The sequence below is a fragment of the Rhea americana genome, unplaced genomic scaffold, assembly GCF_003343005.1.
Source record: "Rhea americana isolate MKP2758 unplaced genomic scaffold, rheAme1 scaffold_256, whole genome shotgun sequence".
NCBI lineage: Eukaryota > Metazoa > Chordata > Aves > Rheiformes > Rheidae > Rhea > Rhea americana.
In genome coordinates this window covers 554,867-575,623 of record NW_028186375.1, presented here as the reverse complement: position 1 = coordinate 575,623, position 20,757 = coordinate 554,867, and the positions used below count along the sequence as shown (strand labels likewise).

The 20,757-nt window shown below is 43.1% G+C and overlaps 1 protein-coding gene across 1 annotated transcript in view; it reads left to right on the top strand.

Annotated features, from left to right (window-relative positions):
* Window positions 1–11,403, top strand: part of SLC1A4 (solute carrier family 1 member 4) — a 30,529-nt gene extending 19,126 nt beyond the window's left edge. Inside the window, exon 8 of the mRNA XM_085307282.1 lies at window positions 1,395–11,403. Within this exon, the coding sequence (XP_085163408.1) occupies window positions 1,395–1,629 (235 nt within the window). The 3' untranslated portion in view covers window positions 1,630–11,403. The remainder of the gene's footprint in view (window positions 1–1,394) is intronic.
* The last annotated feature ends 9,354 nt before the right edge of the window (window positions 11,404–20,757 follow it).

The following is a 20,757-nucleotide window of genomic DNA, read 5'->3' as shown; positions in this document are numbered from 1 at the left end:
GACATTGGTTGGAGGTGAGTGGTAGGCTAGAACCACTGGTTAGTGAGGGTCAAGTGACGTAAATCCCACTGTTAGCTGTACGCCTTTTTTTTTCCAATTGGCAGGTTTCTGGACAGTTCCTGGTTTAGATTTTACATAATCCCTCTGATTTGTTCTTTGGAAGCAACAGCTTTGCTGTATGGATGGGTTAGTCACACAGAAGACATGGAAATTAGGTTGTCTGGGGGTGATCTTGAATTTCCAAGGCTGGAGAAGACAGCAGCTGCCTTACCTCCTCACTCCCAACACAAAAACACCTCTGTAGAGCATGAACACATCTGTACAGCTTTCTTAGGGCCACTGAACTCTTCCTTACTGTCACCACCTGGGGAACCAGCCACCTCCAAAGGCTAAGAGAGACAGGCAAAGAAGTGGCTAGCTCTTTCATGTCAGACCTTCCTGAGAGATTACTGTGCTTTCCACAAGCTATGCTTGGAGGTGCATGAGTGAATGTGCATGAGCTTGGAGGCATGAGTGAAAAGCTTATTGCTCCTTCCATTCTGACCTACCCTCAGTCTGTGTCATGCAGGCCACCTTCATTTCAAAATATGTTGTACCACTCGGGGGTCAACACTGTTGTTCTAGTTGAGGAACAAGTAGCTTTAGTTGTGTCTTGCAGTAATAAGAAGGGGGYAGAGGGAGGGAACAGTCCTGTGTCTTCTTTTAATGCCGAACATTTAATTACCAAACAGAAATACARTTACAAGGTAAGCATATGTTGAAACTAGGCTGTAGAATTACTGAAGGAAGTCTGAAAATGCAGGTGAAGAAATTGTTCCTCTTTATGAGGAACCTCCTCCGTTAAGTCCTGGGCCACCCCATTCTTGTGCTGCATGACCGAAGAATAGGGCAGGTGCTACAGGCAAGAAACAGTGATTCTGCCTAATTTTGGACACATTAAATAAATGTTTGGGTTAAGAGAGTAGTCTGTCTAACTTTCCTAAATAGTTAAAAAGGAGAGACTGTTGCTCCGAGTCACCTTCTGAATAAGCCCAAATTGAGTTCCTGCTGTGAACTTACATTTGAAACGTGCTGGCCTGGGGAAAGGGAGGGAGGTGAACTGGGAAAAGAAGGATGTCTGAGAGCATACCACCATTGCTATTAGCTTCTGGGAGACCAGAACCAGTTGACAATAATGCTTGAGTCCACCTTAAACTGGCTCCAGTGCACATTTGTGATGATATTGGTATGGAAAAATAGTTACGATAACAACATGTCCTTTGTCTAACACTACTGAGGTTAGTGAACAGTGGGGATGAATTTCAGTCCACATACTGTGTTTTAACTCTCTTAAATTAAAATGCCACCGTTCTGCTCTTTTTTTCCTTTTTTTTTTTAATATATATCTGAACCAGGGACCGAACCACCACAGTTGTGAATGTGGAAGGGGATGCCCTAGGAGCAGGTATCCTTCATTATCTGAATGAAAAAGCAAAGAAAGAGAAAGAACAGGAATTAAAGGAAGTCAATGTGGAAGCAGTTCCCAACAGCAAGTCTGAAGGAGAAACGGCACCTTTGGTAACTCACAAAAATCAACTCTCCAACACAACCAGCACAGCAGACCCTGAATCCAAGGAATCAGTATTGTGAACTAGAGGGAGTTCGTCAGCACACATCCTAGAGGTGGACCGGCAACGCACCTAGACGTTTGCAGTGCTAACAAGGGCTGGATGGCTCTTAAAAGTTTTTTGTTCCAGTCTGTTTTGAAACACACTGGTCTGGGGAGGGGAAGGGAGGTGGGTTGTGGGGGGAGAAAGGACAATGAGAAAAAAACCTCTTGCTTTGTAATAATATTTTGATAGATCGTATGTATACATGTGTATATGTGTTGCGCATATACACATGTATATATGTATGTGAAAACAAGRCCATTGAAACTTCTGGTTTAACAAGAAATCTGTTACTAAAGGCCCATATGGGTAGGAGATGAGGAAGTAGACTAACCCAGTATGTGCTGGTTGTAGAAGAAAATTAGTAGGCTTACTGTGCTGCTGTTTGGATAGAGATATGGTCTAGAGACCTCAAAGTGGGTGAGAATGTTGTTTAGATTTAGTTTCTTGCCTGGAAACACTTGCTGGCAACTACAGAAACAATATGAAGCAACATTTTTCTCCCAAATCCCTTCCTCTCCTGTTCTCCTGTCCCATAAAAACAGCCAATATATGCTGAAAACTAGCTTTTTTATTTTTTTAGTTTCATGTTTGAGTTAGTAGCTTATGGGGGTATCATCCTTGTTCCATTTCCCCAGTTCATTGCAGCTTATAGTGGCTTTCCTGCCTTTTGGTGACTAACTCCCGAATTTTAGGACCAGATAAAGAAGTTCTCAGTGAAGATCAAAGACCATTTTTTCCTTCACTCTAACCAAGCATTTGAGAAAAAAATTAAGAGGAAATACAAATTAAAGTTAATCCCTCTTGGGCCAAAAAAAATACAGAGTCTGTTCCAGCTCAGATTTGTCTGAATGAGACTTGCCTGTGACAACATCAAGAAACTAAGTCGGTTTCCTTCATGAAAACACACATGCTCCTTTGCTAGCACACCTTGTCCTGTTCATGTTTGTTTAATAGGTCAGTCCAAACAAATTAAGTCATATCCCTTTCCCAGCAAACTTGAACGGGGGAGGAAAAAGTCTGCACACATGTGGGAACTGACAACAGGCAAGTCTGATTGTTGGCTCAAAGGAGGAAGAAAGGTGAGTTTCTAATCCCACGTAGTTCAGTGATCTCTGGGTTTAGGAAAACTGTATACTTGTTCCTGTTAGGAGCTTGGTCCTGCTTTAAGTGTTTTTCTGGCAGTAGCTCACATTTAATAATTCTAGGTGGTGCTGGGCCAGGGTAGTGCTTAATGGCAAATGGCTTAAGGCTGAGTCAAATGCTTCTGGATTCTGACTCCACCTTTTTTCCTTTACCACATACATCCTGAATTTGCACCCCAAACCTGATCAAAGTCCAGCAAACTCACTGCAAAGGCCCGTTTTTTTTCTCTTGGCTTTTTGGACAGCAAATAGTTACAAATGAATGCTATGCAAGTGCAAAGGTTTGCCTGGACTTGTGATTCTTTTTCTTGGCTAGTTTAGTAAGATGAGTGCATAGGGTCAGTCTCCACACTGTTAACTCAGCAGTATATATTTACACTTAGCTTTGTTAAAAAGCAATGACAAGTCTCCTCTTCTCTTTCTCCTCTTTTGCTTCAGAGGAAGCTATTTTGGAAAGATATCCATTTGCTGATGTTTATGTTCATGGCACTAGGAAGAGGCAGTTCCAATTTTCATAGCAGCAGYGGCAGCCTTCATTTGCAAAGCATCTTTCCTGGTAATGGAACAATTTTTTCCTGGTAAAGGAAGAATTTTGCAAAAAGACGCTCAGAATGAGATGCAGCCACCTCTGAGGGAAAACACAGTGAGTGCGTCATTACTAGCTGTTTAATTGTGTGCAGCACACAAACAATCAAGGTAGGAAAGGATTAGTCAGTCCACTGCAAAACTGCAGGTGGAGTTGCTTTTTAACCAGTTTGTTTATGTCCACGTCCACAAAATTYGGACATTCCTTGGCTCACCTTAAAAATCTGAGACGAACAGTTCTCTAGGGACATTCTTGGCCCGGTATTTATTATTTCATTTTCTAGCAAATGAAGACACATCGCAACTTTGCATTTCCTTCTATTAGAATCCTCCCAAGTCCTCTCAACTCAGGAAACCAGAAGCGCACTTTGCAACTGGTCATAAAAGTCAACAAATAAGAGATGTTTTGAAAACCTTTGATGTTTGAAGAAATGGGTCTCAACAGAACTTTTTTGTTTTTTAAACAAACATAAATATTTCATGGATGCCTCAAGGGAGCTGAAAATCGCTACTGTTCTCTGTGGGCTGAGTTCTGTAGTTGTGTTTTGTCTCCTACCRGGCATTTAGCCCTCCAGTCTCTGATGTTCTCCCTCACCAGAACACATGCAGCTCAGGCCAGCTCATGAGAGCAGGCAGCAAGAGCACCAAGATGACAGTTCCCATGAAGAATCACAGCAGTGTTTCAGAGTAGAACATTTCCTGATTTTGATTTTTCACCCTAAAGTTGATGCTGCTCACAGGTAAAAGTTTTCACCCCGAAAGCTGAGGTTTCTCACAGACGGATTGCCTTGTTGTTTTTTTTGCTCTGTGGTGCTTCAGCTAGGTTGTGCCTTTTTTCTGTAGCAGCATAGGGTAGGCTATGAAGCATTCTTCCTGACAGCAGATTCCAGGGAACTGTAAAGTGAAACTGATATCTTGGAGTCTTTTTAGGATTTTCCGAGAGCGATGCAAAAGCACGGGTCTTTGCTGAAAAATACCTCCCCCATTTCCCACTAGTGGGTTGCCATGTTTTGCATCATTATGAATGTCAAAGTAATTTTAAGATATAGTCCCATGTCAGGCTTGTTCCAGTGGTTAGATTCAAAGAGGTCAAATCATTACTGTAGCTGGAATTTAACCAAGGAAATCTAACACTCCTCCTGGAAACAGGTGCCATAGGACTTTTATGGACCATGAGTATTCAGGACCAGTATTCTTAACTTAAAGAAATCTRTAATCTTACAGTACCTCTGTTTTAGGCTTATAGTGGTGCCAGTTGTTTTGGTGTTTGCACATAGCAAGAGGTACCAAGAGGTTCTGTGGAAGCAGGGTAATTACTGCTTGTCAGAATATCTTGTCTTTTCTGTATCATCTGTGTCGCAAGATACATTTCATGTTTTTCTGTAATGTTAGTGTCCTTAAGATGGCCATGCCACATCTTCACCGTCTCCATGGGCTCTCCATCTGGCTTCTGCGTGTTTGTTTGTTTTTCTTTTTTTTCTTTTTCTTTTTTTTTTTTTGAAGTACAATTGTAAAACATCAAATATTACACTCTCATGAACTGTAAAAATGTTGGTACATTCTAAGAGTTGCGCTTGTAGCAGTGCGAATCCTCATCAAAAGCTCAGTGAAACTGATAGAAAACTTGCCACTTGTTTCAAGTAGTCATGGTCTTCAGGTAAGGTTCTTGTAGTAAAATGAAAAGACTGTTGAAACATGTGCATTTTTCTCACTCTGTGCTGTTCAGATGCAGTCCTTGACCTGCAGTGCAATGTGTTACACTGAGAAGTTCCTATTTCAGATCCCCATGCAGCCTCTTGCCTAGAGACTGAAAGCTGACTAAGAAGGTGCTCAGCAGCAGGGCAGGTGCAGCCAGTGGTACCTGCTCTGCTCTTGTCCGGGCACTCCGTGGTTCTAGTGCCACATGGTACTTAATGCAATGTCTCTTTGACTGGATGTATGTTTGAGTTCTCCAGACTTGACTGTAAAATGGAAACCTCTTCMGTCAGTTGACTTTTCTTTCAGGAGGAAATAAATTCCATCTAGGAAATACTGTTTTTCTTTTTGGTTTTAGTCTTTGCTTTGGAAGGGACAAAGAGGTTCTGGGGTTCTTTGTAAGGTATCCACATTCCCTGGGGACACTTGGCTGCCGTTGSCTTTCCTGCCCCAGCTTCCTTTCATTTCCATTTTAGGTTTCTTATGGGTTTGTATCTTAGATCCAAGAGTGAGTTCCTACTAATTCTTTCCCTTTTTAAGGGATATTTCTCACATGCATTCTCTGATACAAGATAGTGTAAGGGAGCTCCAGTTACATCCTTTTATAGCAAGAGGGGTAGTAGTGGCATCTTCTTCTGGGCAGACTTTTGCTTGTATGAAATGTATCGTGCTACRTCATGGAGGTCTCTATGCCACACAGGTGAAATGGGATTGAAAAAGAGCAGTGGATTCTGGTGTTATTGGTCAGAACAGGAGAATACATACCCAGAGCAAACCTGTGGTCACAGAAACCTCCTCTCCTTAGGAAAGCAGGCTACGAACAACTCATGTCCTATCTTCTAGTACAGTGATTGATTTGGGGTAGATAGGGGAATACAGAAGGCAAGGTAAGATAAGTCCTTGGCATACCCCATCCCATTTTATTTCCAGCACCTTTTTTTTCTGCTTTTTTTTTTCTTCAGGGAAGTTTCTTGAACTATTCTAGACCATCTTTTATTTCTTCTTCTCCGAGACTGACTTTCCCCTCCGTAGTTTATCCATCACRGCTTCATTTCATCCCACTTCCTGAAATGCCCAAAGCTGTTTTTATTTGTCAGTGGCTCAGGCCTAAGTGGGAGGGTGGATGCTGAGCTTTGAGGGCCCCAGCTGGTCCTGGGGAATGTAGTCATCTGGTGACCCGTTTGCATTCCGCTTTGCTTCTACCCTAGCTCACCAAAGGTTTGTGAAGCTTAGTAAATTAATGGGTTGCTCTGAGGGTGCTAAGCAGCATTTCCGTTATCCTGAGAAAGGGCTTGTTCTGTGCTGTGAGATGTGGCTGTGGATGCCTGACGGGCTGCAGAGAGCAATGGAGAGTGCCAACACTTGACTGCTATTAGGGTCTTTTGAATAAAGATCCATTTATTCCCAGGAACTGAGCTTCAGCTGAGCCTCAGCTGGTGAGCTGGTAATTGCACTGCAAGATTCAGTAATTGCAAAGGACTTTAAACCCCTCTTGGGATGTCTCTTGCAGTCAGAATGGCTTTTGTCTTGAGAACAAATGAGGGCCAAATGTGAGACAGGGCTCTTCCTGCAGTGATGTGCCAAACAGCATTAGGCGCATTGTGGGTCCTTTACACATAGTGGAAATGTGGAGCCAGACAAAATACCAAGTCAGCTGCTAAAAGAACCTCTGCTTTAATTTTTTCTGGACAGTCCTGATATTGCCCTTACAGACAGCACTCTGAGCTGGAAGGATGGGAAGCTAGGAGAAGCATGCATGGGGCAAGAAGGTTTCATATGTGCTTGTTTTGTCCCTACACTCTTCCCTGGGCATCTGCTGTGTCCACTGCCAGAGATGGCCATGATCCAGTAAGACCATTCTCATATGCATTCTCTCATGCRTGTCTGTATATTATACAGCAAGAGAAGTTAAAATTGAGGCACTTAGGCTGCTGTTGAAGGATGGACTTTCAAGTTCCTGAGCAAAAGGCCGTGATGTCTTTGTGGCTGACCATCCCGCATACATTSTAGGCTGTGTCCTTGAGGGCTTGCCTAAGGTACAAAAACACAGCTTCCTTCAGCAAAGATCAGTAGTGTTGGTGAACACTGCTGCTTTGGGGCTTGGCAGAAATGTGTGTTGACTCTTCACTCCTGATCCCCTGCTAGCACAGCACACTCCTGCAGCCCTCTGGAAAACAGCCTTCTGCTGGAATCCATTTCTCCTGAGCCTCCCACAAGGAGCGAGCAATAGGCCTCAGGTAGGAAAGCAGAAGACCAAAAGGCAAACTTATTAATAGAAAAATGTGACATCTTCATGGATCATAACTGGGCCATGGCAGTTCAGAATCACTTGCAGACCTGCCTGCAGTGACTGATCCTGYGACTGATGAGCAGCATAGAATTAGGCAGGTCACATAAATCCTCTGCCTGTAAGTGGAGGTTACAGATACTTACCTGTCTCTCAGAGGCGATAATGTGGAGGATAGTGAATCAACAGTCTTAAGGCACAGAGCAGTAAATCTTAAATAACAATGAACAAAAAACTGAAAGCACTCAGATAACTAAAGCATGTGTCATGAAGTCTAGAGTTGCATTGAGGTACGATGTGAATGATTCCTTGTGTGACAGAAGGAAGGAGTGATCTGTTCAAATGTACATATTTGCTGCACTAAGTCTGGGAAAGAGTAGAAGCTAGTGTCAGAGTGGGTTGCATTTCAAAAAGGAGGTGTGATTTGGTCAAGTAGAGGAGCAGTGTGCCCTGTTATGTCTGCGTGATACATCTGCCTGACATACCTGAAGGAAGAGCTAGAAGTTAAGGTTGCAGGGGGAGCATCACAGAGGACAGAGTAGGTGAGTGGATACAGAATAAGTTCAATCACTGAAGAAAGCATCTTTTCCTTGGCATTTTCTTKGGCGTAACGTCAGAGACTACATTTGTCTAGCATGTAGCAGCAATCACGCAAATCCTTGCACGCTGACGCTGGGCAGGGAGAGGCGCAGACTGAATGCTGTTTGCAAAGCACACTGTCACCAAGTGACAGCTAAGCACCCAGCACGCCAGCGTGGGGCTCTGATAAGCTGCTCCTGGCTGCTTGCCATAACCACAGGGAAAAAACRGCACAGTTCAGGATCACGGATTGACCCACATTACTCTGTGCAGAATAGCTGGGACAAATGCTCCTCAGCAAAATGCATGGTAGTTATTATTCTCAAAGGGCAAAAAAAGATCTCGTTATCTGTGGAAGCATATTGATGAAAGCTGTGTTCACTTGCTGCTTCTCTTTCAGGGAGGAAAGAAAGGAGTGAGGCAAATAAATGATCTTAGTCTTTTTCCAGCATTGGGCAACACATTGAGACAGTTGTCCCTGGATATTATAAGTCTGATGAAAACTGATCAAGAGCCTTACTTGGTTCCCATAGCTCTCTGTCTTCACATCTGAGCACCTGCTTGGGCAATTAATGTTCATACAGTATTCATTCTCTGCTTGGGGTCTTTACAGACATTTGTTACTGACAAGCACCATTTCACAGATGCAGAAGTGAATACATGCAGAGAAAGGTAAAAGGATGCTTTCCTGAGTGACATGAAGTCACCAGATAGGCTAGGACAGACCTCATGAATTCTGAAGCCAGTGCCATCATTAGCTGATATCACCCCCCCTAAACAATTAACGTCTGGGGTTATATAAATATGTTTGAGTATTGATACCATGCTATTAATAGTGTATTAGGGCAGGAAGTATTTTACTGCTTAGGAATGAGACAGGCTGATGATCACTCCATTTGGGGGAGTGCATGGAAGAGGAGAAGTGTGGAAGAGTTATCACTCCTCTAGAATTGATTTTCTTAATAGAAAAGCAAAAAATTAAAATCTCTCTTTCATTGAAGAGTCCATTGTATGGTTACTTAGCAGGGGCCCTGAATCTGTCACATTGTCAGCAGATCCTCAATAGCAAYGAAATCTCACTTAGGTTTAACCACTGATCTCAGCAGCAGCAGGAGCTGATGGGTCTGAACGTTTCAGTGCACCAACTCTGTATTTCCTGCTCAGGAAAGGTTCGTATTTGTCTTGCCCAGGGYTGAAAGTTCCCAAAAGGCCAGAGACGCTGGCTGCAAGGCAAGCAGGGTTGTTGATGGGAACTAGAGCAAGGAAATGAGTTTTTAGTCAATCTTATAGTAATGCAAAGCTAATGGAGTGGTTTTAAAGTTCACAGAGACCAGGCAACTTGGTGTTAGATAATCCTCAGCTTTTGCTTGTTCCTCCTGATAACAATACTGAGCAAAGTTAMATGCTTCTTTGCAAGCATGCATTTAGTAACTGAGGTTGAACTGCATATGACGTGTAGGTACAAATTAAGTTAGCTGCTGTTACATATTACAGAACAAAATTACCAASGGAAATCACTGAAGGCTTTTTGCAAGGAAATTGTTTACACATACCTGAAACMCCCTGGAATACATTCCCACTGAAAGACTTGTGCTTAACCATAAAGATACCCCCAATATTGACTCGTATGTGTTGTAGCTTTTTAAGAAGCAGAAGGAATGGTACAAAATTTATGGGCTAAGGCCTTCACTGATATGCAGGAAGCTAATGTTCCTGAAAATGCCAAGCAATACAGCAGTAAAGCAATATTTTTAAAGCTTGTTGGCTATAATCAGAGGTGTTTTACACACTCTCAATATTCTTCTGAATTGGCGTTTGCTCTGCTCTCACAAGAAGATTGTGCTCTCTAGGTGATCAGGTTTGAYGCAGAAGAAAGGCTCTCTGATTTCTGTTTTGGCATCCCTTCTTTGTATCCCRCTTGCAGAGTCTGCTCTCGTCCTTGGAGTCTGACCAGACCGTGGCACTCAGCAGCAGGACCAGGGTCCTGTGGTACATGGATTAAACATAAAGCTGCCTTAGGCCTTCCCTCATGCTGCAGTATCTCACATCCTGCTGTAATGGAGGGAAGGCATAAATTCTACTTTGGGAAAATGCTGGGCTGAAAAAAAACTATTTCAAGGCAATACTTGAATGGCATTTTACACTTTAATAAGTCAAATAGTTGTGACCAAATTAACCCAGTTCTGGCTCTGCAACACAGAGCACAACAGGCTCTCTGTTGATATTACCACCCTGAGGACCAGTGTGGAGGAAGTGTGTTTGCATCTCTGAATCTTCCAGTCTTTTAAGAATATAGTCCTATTTAGACTTTTTGTGTTACTATCCTGGTTRCACTTGTGTAATGTCATGCACAAAACATGTCTTGTGCTGGATGGAGACCATGAGCAGCAGTAAGAATAGCTGAGTGTACCTCTGCGACTGGGAGATGTTTCTCCTCTTCTGAATTGCTTCTTGTTTTTAGCAAACTGAGCGTGACTCACTCACACCTTGGTGAGGATGAAGATTTCGATTAGCCCTCTAGATTCAGGGACAGCAGGACCACCCCTAAGGCACGAGGAGTCTCCTTCTGCAGTAGAGCTATGAAATCTGCCTTATTACTGTTACAGGTGCCTTGACCTGGTTCCCTTCAGGCAAAATTCAAAGTCACTGTTTGGCTTTTGAATATAACTATGCACCAAAGGTGAGAGACTCAGTTATCCCTGGGGACAGAAGGGAGAACATGATGTCCTGGTTGAGACTAGAGCCTGATCCATGTGACAGGGAAAGTGAGTTTCTTTTCTTTATCCTATAAACTCTCTGTTAGCAAGTCTGCCTCTGATGTGTGTATGTGTATGTGTGCTTTTCTTTTATATAAACACAAATTGCTCTAATTAGGAGGGAGGATTCTTGTATTTTTATATGCTAAAAAATTTGGTTAATTAATAAAATGATGCACAGATAAACTTTGAAATTCACTGCCATCTGCTCCAGTACAATTCAGTATCACTGATACGTAGGTATCTGCCTTTAGATAAAACCTCATGCTGAATGCACTTAGAGTAACCACTCCATTGCAAACGTACCTTGTGCCATGTGGGTATGTTGTTCCTTGTGAACTTCTGTAACTGTTCCTGTTTAAAAGCTATGGGTTTGATCCATGTGACTCTGCTTCAGTCTTTTTATTATCTACCAAGAACAGATGTATGTGCACACATGCAAAAAGGACCATACTGCTATGTCTGGGTGGGTGTGCGACCCCGGGATAGATATTACTGATCTGTTTACAGTGTAGTGCACCCTTAGGCATAGCAAGTCTCCCTGCCTGCTGGGGCAGAAAACAGTCATGTGGCTCAGGTTGAGATGRATGTTTCATTAGGACAGTAACAAATATGATTCTTTCTCTCTTGTTCTCTTCTCTCATGGAAATGTATATTTGTCTCTTTATGTAGCTGCTTAATCTGAAATAAAAATCACCCAAACAGAATTCATGTTTCGATCTTTGTTTGGAGAAGACTTAGCCTTTTAGCTAGATGAAGGCTTGCCTAGGTGGCCGGACATCTTACTGGACCAAGATTTCAGGCCCTGTTCTGATATTGTCACCTTAGTGAGCTCTCCGTGACGCCTTTGGGAATGCCCCTGAAAGAGAATGGTACAGCTCCGGATTCGGGTTCACCTTCCCAGAACTGGGCCCTTTGCCAGCAGGCCAGTGCCACTGGTTAACTGCAAATTACTCCACTTATCCCATCCCTGTGAAGCATCTTATTTAGTGTAGCATTTCTCCAAGCCTTATACATAGATAACCAGTCCTTCTCCAAAACTGGCTAGGTGTATTTGCACTTGACACACGTAGTAAGTCTGATCAGTGTGCTGGTTTCAGAATTGAGCTACTGAAACAGTTTTGATGCAGTTCTTCCATTAAAAGCTTGTTTGTCTCTGTAGGGTAGATTGTATCCTGAGACATACAACACGGTATCACAAATCCTGAAAAAAATCTAGTACTATCTATATGTATTTTGGAAGTTTCAAGCATTATGTTCTGATCCCAGAACTAATAAGCATGRGTGCAAAATATCCAAGAATGCAAGCACAAGAATAAAGAAGACAAATCTTTAACCGTTTTTTTTTCTTGTTTCCTTCCTTTACTGTAGGGATAGTAATACTTCTCTATAGATAGGCTGAGGATATTTGCTTCATGTTTGCACAGAAGTATACTTTGAATAATTTTCACATTAAGCGTACTATCTGTGTATGACTTAAAAAATCTGACTGATATTGCATCTTGATATTTGAATTTTATGAAACTACAAAGGTTGTATTTTCCAAATGCTCATCTGATCCCAAGGTTATGTCTTTGTCTTCCTGCTTCCCTGCTGAAGCACCATAGAGCAACCTGGAGGGACTCCAGTCCATCGAGAAGACAGAGAAGCGCTCTTGCACCTTWGTCACTATCCATTCGAGTGTCAGCAGCTTTGCATAAAGAGACAGCTGCTGCCTAAAATAAGCAAGTTTCCCAAAACTTTCTGAAGTGAGTGGTGATCGAGTGTCAGATCTGTAGTGCCTCGCCATTTGAAACACATGAAGCTTTATGAGACCTGTGGAAACTGTGGAAAGATCCTATTGTCCTTAATGAGATCCTTCATGTCAAGCCCTAGATCCGGTCCAGCTGGCTCACACCAGACATTATTATAGCTTGCTAGACATTAATGTCAATTAAACTAGATACAGCTTTTCATGAGATTTTCAACAAAATGTTGAAAGTTGAAATAAGTTCTAATTAAAATTCATTGATTTTATTCTGGTTTTACTAYCACCTTACAATCTGGCCGTATAATTTCCAGTCTCCACATTTGATCCTTTTGTAAAAGGGAGAAGGTTTTGAGGAAAGTGTTCCCCACATCTTCCTTTTAAAAAGCTCTAGTTATGAGTTAAAAAGGCAGATTACACATATTTACTTAGTTCACATGAAGAACAGCATTTAAAGGGAAATTTATACCCAAACCAGCTGCAATTGCTGTAAATTAATATACGGTATTTGTCGACTAAATCCAACCATGGCTAAGGAGCAGATTAGTCTTTTTTAAAGTCCTGATTAAGACTGGTATAATTATGGAGAAGTGCTATATGAGCTAGTTTAAAAGTTGAAAGACAACACTGTTTTGTTCTGCTGTCAAATGATCGGTTTGGGTCAAACAGGTTGTGTGGTATAGATGTGCTAATAATTAGGTCATCTTTTAGATACGTGGATTTTTGATAGCTTATTGAAAAGCAAATGTCTGGTATCTTCCCTTTATGAGCATTCAAATGGATGTAAAGGTGTGCTGTACCTCTTCAGAGTCTTGTGAGCTGCRATCATCAGAAAAATAGTCTGACATGTTTACAGCTAACTTGCTGCTCTTAGATGTCAGAGTAAAGCCATCATGCTAAGGAGGATATTTACATTTTTTGACCAGGCAGATAGGGTAGCAAGTGGAATTTATTTCATGTTTTGGAAGTTATCTTCATGATCATAAGAGCTGGGTTTGTCAAAATACATGCCAGGATCAGACAAATTACAAACTGTCTCAGAAATCTAGACCACAGATGCAACACAAAGCCATTCCATAGGCCTACCTAGGAGGAGTTCCCCATCTCCGCAGGATCGTGATCAGAAATGCTATCTAAATTAYTGTAATTACTGTGCCACAAAATAAGGCAGATCCGGATTCTCTTCATCACAGTGTACTACAGTGTAATTAGATGGAGGTGCCTGTAGCTACAGGAGCTGGAGGGAGGCTTACGAATATTTGTAACTTGAATCCCTCAAACTGAGTAGGGCCCAACCAGGAGCAGGAGAGTTGTTAAGATTAAGACTGGCTTACCTGGTAGCTCATCTTTAGCTGTAGTAATTTTACTCACTGAGCTTCCTTAAGGCACTGGCTTTTCTTCTTTTAGCTGTATCATTCTTGCTGATGTAGGAAACTGTGTGATCAAACTCAGTGCAAGATCTTACAGAAGAGGARTATGATATTTATTTACAGAATTTCCAAGGAAGTTGATTTTGCCCACTCACACTCTCACAGATTTCATTCACTTGCTCGCTCACAAGCAACAAAATGTATGTGTTCAAGTGGTCTGGCCTTGGCTGCTTATGTGCAACACATAGGACTAAGGATGCTGGCTGTCAAATCCTCACTAAATCTCCTACATTCCTCTTGGTTGATGATTATGAACTAGTTTTTCACCAGACCTCTAATAATCTTTAGGTATCAACAGCTGTTGCGTAGTGGTCCTTTGGTATGGTCTGTCTTCCTAGTAGGCTACCAGAAGAACGAACAGGATACGYGATATGCTGCAACTCCATTGCCACCCTCCTGTTATCAGAAAGCAGTCTTCCGCAAATGAGTTCTGTGCTATACTCTTATCAGTGTACATGCCTTCCAGGCTGTGAAAAAGACAACACATTCCCCACTTTTTTTGCTGGGAATAGTACCCTTTGTTATCAATACAAGCCATTTTTTTAACCTTTGTTCTGCTATTTCTTCTGATGCTCGTTACACACTTATTCATACCAATCCTAGTATTTCTTTTACATGTCTCTGTGCTGGTTCCTGCAGAATGCCAGTCTGGTTTCCAACAGTGTCTAAGTTCTGCTCAAGGCAACCAGGAGATGACCAATACAAGGCCGATACATCCTAGCAATTAGAAATAAAAAGTTAAAAAATGTTAGAGTTTAAAAGTTCCCTGTGTTCCCCACTGAAAGTTATAGCAAAACCTCATGTTTAAGAATTACAATTTTCCCAATTATTCATTGCCTGTTACAACTTGCATAGATTGAAACTGCCGCCACTTCCTGACCAGCTGGCCCCTTTTTATTTCACAGGAGCAGTAGCCTTCATCCAGCAAGAGGAAAGGCAAGGTATGGGCCACACCAATTCCCTTCCATTCATCCTTGTCTATGCCAAAACACCTAGCCCTGATCCGCAGCTGGCTGGTGGTTTTGAACAGGTGACAGTGCTGGCTATTCTTACCTGAATAGAGGTAAGAAGATGCTTTGGGGGAATAAGGAAAACTGGAAAGTAGACACCTGCTTTTGTGACTGTTTGTTGGCTGTCCTGCCAAGCTGTCCATGGAGTGATGGGTACATCGTGTGGCCAGAAAGGAGAAATGCAACTTCTACTTGCTGACCTTTTCCTTGGGCTAAATCCTGCAGCTCTATCCAGCTGAGCAATTAAATGGCAAAGAACGGCAATTGCCCAGTTGCTAGCACTGGGGTTCCCCGCACCTCAACGTTGATACTAAAATAGATATCCTTCTCTATTTTTCTCTATTCTTCATTTATCCTGTTTTACATGTTTTGGTTGCCAGCTGCTTTGGGGGACCTCAAATCATGTTTTCCAGTTCTTCTCCAAAATCTAGAAGAAAAAGAAAAGAAAAAAGTTTTTCTTTTTTAAAAAGAAAGATTTAGTAATAGCATATTTATAGCTAGCGTAATCTAAAAGTATGAGTGAGGGAAGGTTTGTAGGCATYTGATGAGCCTTCTCATGACTTTATAAACAAGCTAAAGAAACATGGCTGAAGTGAAGCTGTTACTCAGACATTATTAGTGTAACTGTCCAGCTGGAAGACTGGATTTCCCAGGGGCTTGGTATAGGTCCAGGACTGTAAGTATTTCATTAGTCATGCAAATGTTGGTACTGAATCTGAAGGTCCCACCTGGAGGAGAAGGTCTGGAAACATGTAGAAAGGCTGACCTGAAATTCATAGCTACATCGGAAAAACTGAGAGAGGGTCTGAAAAACAGAGGCTGCAAAGAAATAGGCTAGGTGAAAATAATTAACCGCGCAAATACTGATGAGAAACATTGGATTAAGGAGTAGGAAGTTGTGGCAAATCAGAAGTCAGCAGGTGCCAAATGTCCTGCATTGTGAAAAAGGCAGATAACATACCAGAAACACCAAACAGAAACACAGCTTGGACTATTGTATTAGGTTTGCGTTGCCGTGGCCAGGCCTGCACTGGAGTTATGGACAAAGTTTAGGTGCCGAGCTTCAAACAGATGTGTCCTAAAGAGAGGAGAACAAAAGGAATGGTCCAAGATGTGGAAAGGCTGATCTCTGAGGAAAGGAAAGGTTGTGTTCTACCAAAAGGGAAGGTCGTCTTCCTACAGAATAGAAGGCCGAGAGCGATGTATTGGTATATTTAGAGGTCTGTAAAGGCTGCTACAAAGTCCAGAGCAAATGGTAATGTGTCTACAGAAAGGATGGTCTTCAATAACAGCAAGGAAAATCTAGGTTAAACCTAGTACTCTAATGGCAGCGTTGCCTGGTGAGACTGGAACATCGCTATCACTGGAGGTTCTTCAGGCTAGGTTAGATGTGCAGGGAATGACATGGCAGAGCTGATCCTGCCTTGGGGGAGCAGATGGAGGAGGTATCCCCTACAATTCCTTTCTGCCCCAAGAGCCCTGTGATTTTTTACACGCTTGTCTGTCTCCCCTTGCTGGGGAGTTCAGAGAATACCARAATGATTGCAGTGCTTTGTTGTAAGCGTAATAGAGCTGGCAACGTTGCCTGCAGAACAGGGGTGCCTTGCTCGATGGATTTATTTTACCTCTAGCAGATAGCCTGTGCTAGCCTTCTGCAGTATATATATGCCTTTTCCTAGACTTTCTGAAAGGAATCTTAATAATATGAACTCGTAGAAAGTATAACTTCTCATTTTGCCCAAATAGGATGTCTCCTCTGAAGGATTCCTGATGCTAATGTCAAGGTTAGTAACAAAACTCATGATCACATCACCAGAACCATCTGACCGCTAGCAGTAGTGATCAGGCTGACAGCTGCCCTGCAAATACCTTGCTGGAGAGGTTGGACAGAGTGAGCCTGTGCAGTGACCAGAGTCCTCAGCAATACCACGCTCTGTACAGAGACAACTCMTGCCCAGAAGTTCATGTGAGGAAGTTTGCCAGCCAAATTTGCCTTAACAAACAAGGAACATGGTGCTGTTGGCATGCAACAAAGGTATTTTATAGATCAGTGCTAGAGCAATTTTATCACAGGAGAGGAATAATGTTTCATGTAGCCAAGAGAAGGAAAGAAGGCTTGTGCCAACTCCTTCCTGTCTTAATGTAACCTAATGTTGAAAGATAAGTAGGTGAACTAAGGGCTTGCATACAATATTAACTGTTTGGCTGTTTGATAYCCAGCTTTATACGTGGAATAATTTTCCAAATGCAGGTAAAACCTCCCTGGAGATGATGCCCTACTACTGGCTAAGGAGTGGCAAAGTGATTATGACCAGTTTGCTTTTCCACTGCAATCTTCTATTCATACTGCTAACATTGCTCTGGGAGCAAATAGGTCAGGTACAAGCCCTGCATTTGCTGACATCTTGTCCATCCCAAATATTTATGTTGTTGGACTGAAATTTAATGCTGAAGGTGGTGCAAACACTACACAAGAGCATACGGTGCACATCCAGGCTTCAGGTTTCATCACACAGTATTAACTTTCTGGCTTGCAGTGTGAGCGCATTCAAGGTAGAAAGGAGCTACAAACTAAGTGCTGGAAACTCCAGGCAGTGTCTGGATAACGACACATCATCAGTTTGGGGCATAGTGAAACTCTGAATATATACAGCTAGTGCTATTGGCAGATCCAGTTCCAAACAAAAACCTTGATATTCCCGCCAAGAAAGCAGAGATTTTTGAAGAAAATGGAGTCTTGCCAAGATAATGTTCCTTTACCTAACATATTGGCCATCCCAACTTCCAATATACTAGAAGTACACTATTTTCAAATCTGATCATAAGTAAGCACTGCTTCACGTTGTAGCCATGGGGATTATTGTTAAAGTGCTGTCATCCACAGATTGGATTAAATCATTCTTTTTTGCTGGAGAAACTTCTTGCAGGAAAGCATAGTCTAAAAGAATCCTGAGATAATCAGATCAGCAGTAAAACTTTCGTATTAGTCTTTGCCAGTCCTGCATGATCTTGGGTAGACGTTTGGATGGATTTGACATTATGATATAGGTCAGGTAAGCCAGTTGCTGTTGAGCAAAACTCCTAAAAGGGGAGCCAGGTGTCAGCCAATGAAAATCAGTATTGTTTCCCTGAAATTTTTGAATAATCTCTCCTTTAGATCACCAGTTTATTCCACCTTTTTCATTGACATTCTCTCAGCATGAACCTAAGGGGAGAGAGGAAAGCTTTTGCAGGGCTTTGGCTGTTTTTGCTGACATCCTGGCATTTGTTTGATCAAAGGCAGAAGCGGATGCAAACCTTTCCTGGGCAGGATCAGATTGCAGAGGAGTGCTGTTCAGCTCAGAGAACAATGCTGGCAGCTTGCAAGTAATTTTAAACAGCTCAAAGCAGCCAGACTTTGGTATGAATCATGACCGATCCATGCCTGCTTCAGCCTTTTGACTTGCCTGAAATCAACATGGCAGACAGCTGGCTCCCTGGAGAATAAGCAACAAACAACACTGAAGGATGGGTTTTTTTTCACAAGGAAAGAGCCCTGGCTTTTTCCTGCATGAATTCCAGTAAAAAGCTGACTCTTAAAGCATGCATCTCAGACAGGGGGGTATGCAGCCTCTAGGAGGCTTGCCATAGACATTCATCAAAGAAACACCAAAAATAGAACTATCGTACGGGAATAGAGACAACGTGCAGTTTGAGTTGGCTGTAAGTGCTTCTGAGTGCCTTACCACAACATSCTGCAGCCTTAGAGCTCCACTTTTTGAAGGAGCCCTGGAAAAGATCCTCCCACGCTATTTCTCTAGTGACAAAAGGCCCGATCCTCCAGGACTGTAAATCGGGCCAGTTCCACTGAGGTCAGGAGAATAAAAGCAGTTCATAGCAGCTGGGAATCTGGACCATAAAGTAAACTGGTGGCGGGGACGGAGCAYGCTGCAGGGCTGCTGAGCATGGCCGGCAGACTAAAGCACGAGCCAGGGATTTGGATACTCRGGTCATATTCCTCGCCCTGCCTGCTGAGCGAACCTGAGACACGTCTGATCCACAGCTCCTTCACGGGCTGAAGCTGACACCGCTGTCATCTGTGAAGTGCTTTGAGAGCTACAGTTGATCTCTAGGAAATCTTGGTGATATTTAAGAAATAAGCATAAGAAACCGTAATGATGGAAGAGATGATGCAGCTGAAAACCGGAGGCAGCCCATGGACAAAAACTGGGGGAGGCTGGTATTTTCCGTGGAGTGTGGTGCCAGAAATCTCCGAGCATGTCAGGGGAAGGCTGCGTCATCCACGAAACTACGCTCCTCCAGCTGAGTCTGACCCCCTAAGCAGCGTGATTCAACCTGTGGCTTGAGGACCCAACCCAGGCAGCTCCTCGGCTGCTTGAAGCCCTGCTGCCTTTCCCTTACTACAGCTGGCATCAGAAAGCCCAAGCCCCGGGCAAGCTCGGAGCCTGGTGCTGARCCAGAGCCTGCCGCTCTTACGTGGGAGGAAGGTCTTCAGCTGGGAGCTCATCCTTTCAGCTTCAGAGTGTCCTGCTTAGCAATCTGGACCCAGCTTCTCTTTTCACATGGTGGGATCCGTTTGCTGACGGATCTTCGTTCGTGTAATTCAATTTGCGCATGTTCTTTTACCCTAGGAGCAGAAACATGCCACCGCGTTAATGCCCAGAAAGGACTGAGGTTGCCTCTACACGGGCTGGCCCCAGGAAGATCAATAAAAAGCACAAAAGGAACCATCCTAACATTAAAGCAAGCTGTTAAAAGGGGCTCGTGCTATTAGAGCTATGTCTATGTACAAGACAGGACTCAGTATTTARTGCCTGCTGATTGTGAAGGGGCTTCTCATGTCTTTAATTGAAGGCAGTAAGGCATTTTATTTACTCCATTAATTCGTTCCCTGTGTATTTGGCTAAAATGTAAATGCTAAGAGGTGCCTCAGAGTGCACCAGCAGCCAGGCAACCCCAGGGTTAATGCGAGGCCAGCTGCAGAGAGCTTGGGAGGAGCGCACAGGCGTTTGGATGTCCCTTGCCTTTTCCGGGGGGAGCGTAACAGGGCGGCTGCGTGGATGAACTCCCTTGTGCTTTGCATGTGGTACTGCTCTTACATTCAATTACCCACTTTTCCTATTACAAATGTAATTCCTGGAGCAGAAAGCTTTCCAGACTGTGAATAAGTTATCTCCCATGCTAAATCACTCTGCTATTTTACAGAGGGTTATGGGGTAGGTTACTTGTACAACATTTGTCAAAAAAAAAAAAAAAAAAAAAAAAAAAAAAAAAACAGCCAAATTGTTGTAGGCACCTGCCATGTATCCCTTGGCAGACCAGATGAAGCTCAACCAACTACAGAGAAAGTCAAGCCTCATCTCAATGGAGAAAGAAATCATTAATTTTGGGCAGTACACTAGACAGCTATTTTCATGTGATGCTTGCAATACAGCTGAAAAAGCCCAAGCAAAAACTTCACTCCTTGGTTTCTAAGCCAGATCTCAGCATAAATATATATTTATATATATGTGTGTGTCTGTATGTCTATGTGTGTGTATATATATATATATGTATGTGTATTTATATGTGCGGTTTTGTATGTTTCTGCATTTGTAAATASGCAGCTGAGGCCCAAGAATCCCTGCAAAATACAGCTCAGCCTCCATTTCTTGCAGGGGATTTCGCCCGCGGACCCCAGCACGCGGCCAGCCGGCTGTGTTTAATGACACCCAAGCGCATCCGATCCGCCTCTCAGCCCTGCGCCGCGCTCCAGCTCCACCGCGGCCGCGGAGGGCTGCGCTCCCCCCGCCCAGCCCCGCCGCAGAGCCGGCAGCAGGCAGCGAGCACCAGCCGCGGGCCAAGCAGAGCGCTGCCGCCGCCGCCGGGCGCGGG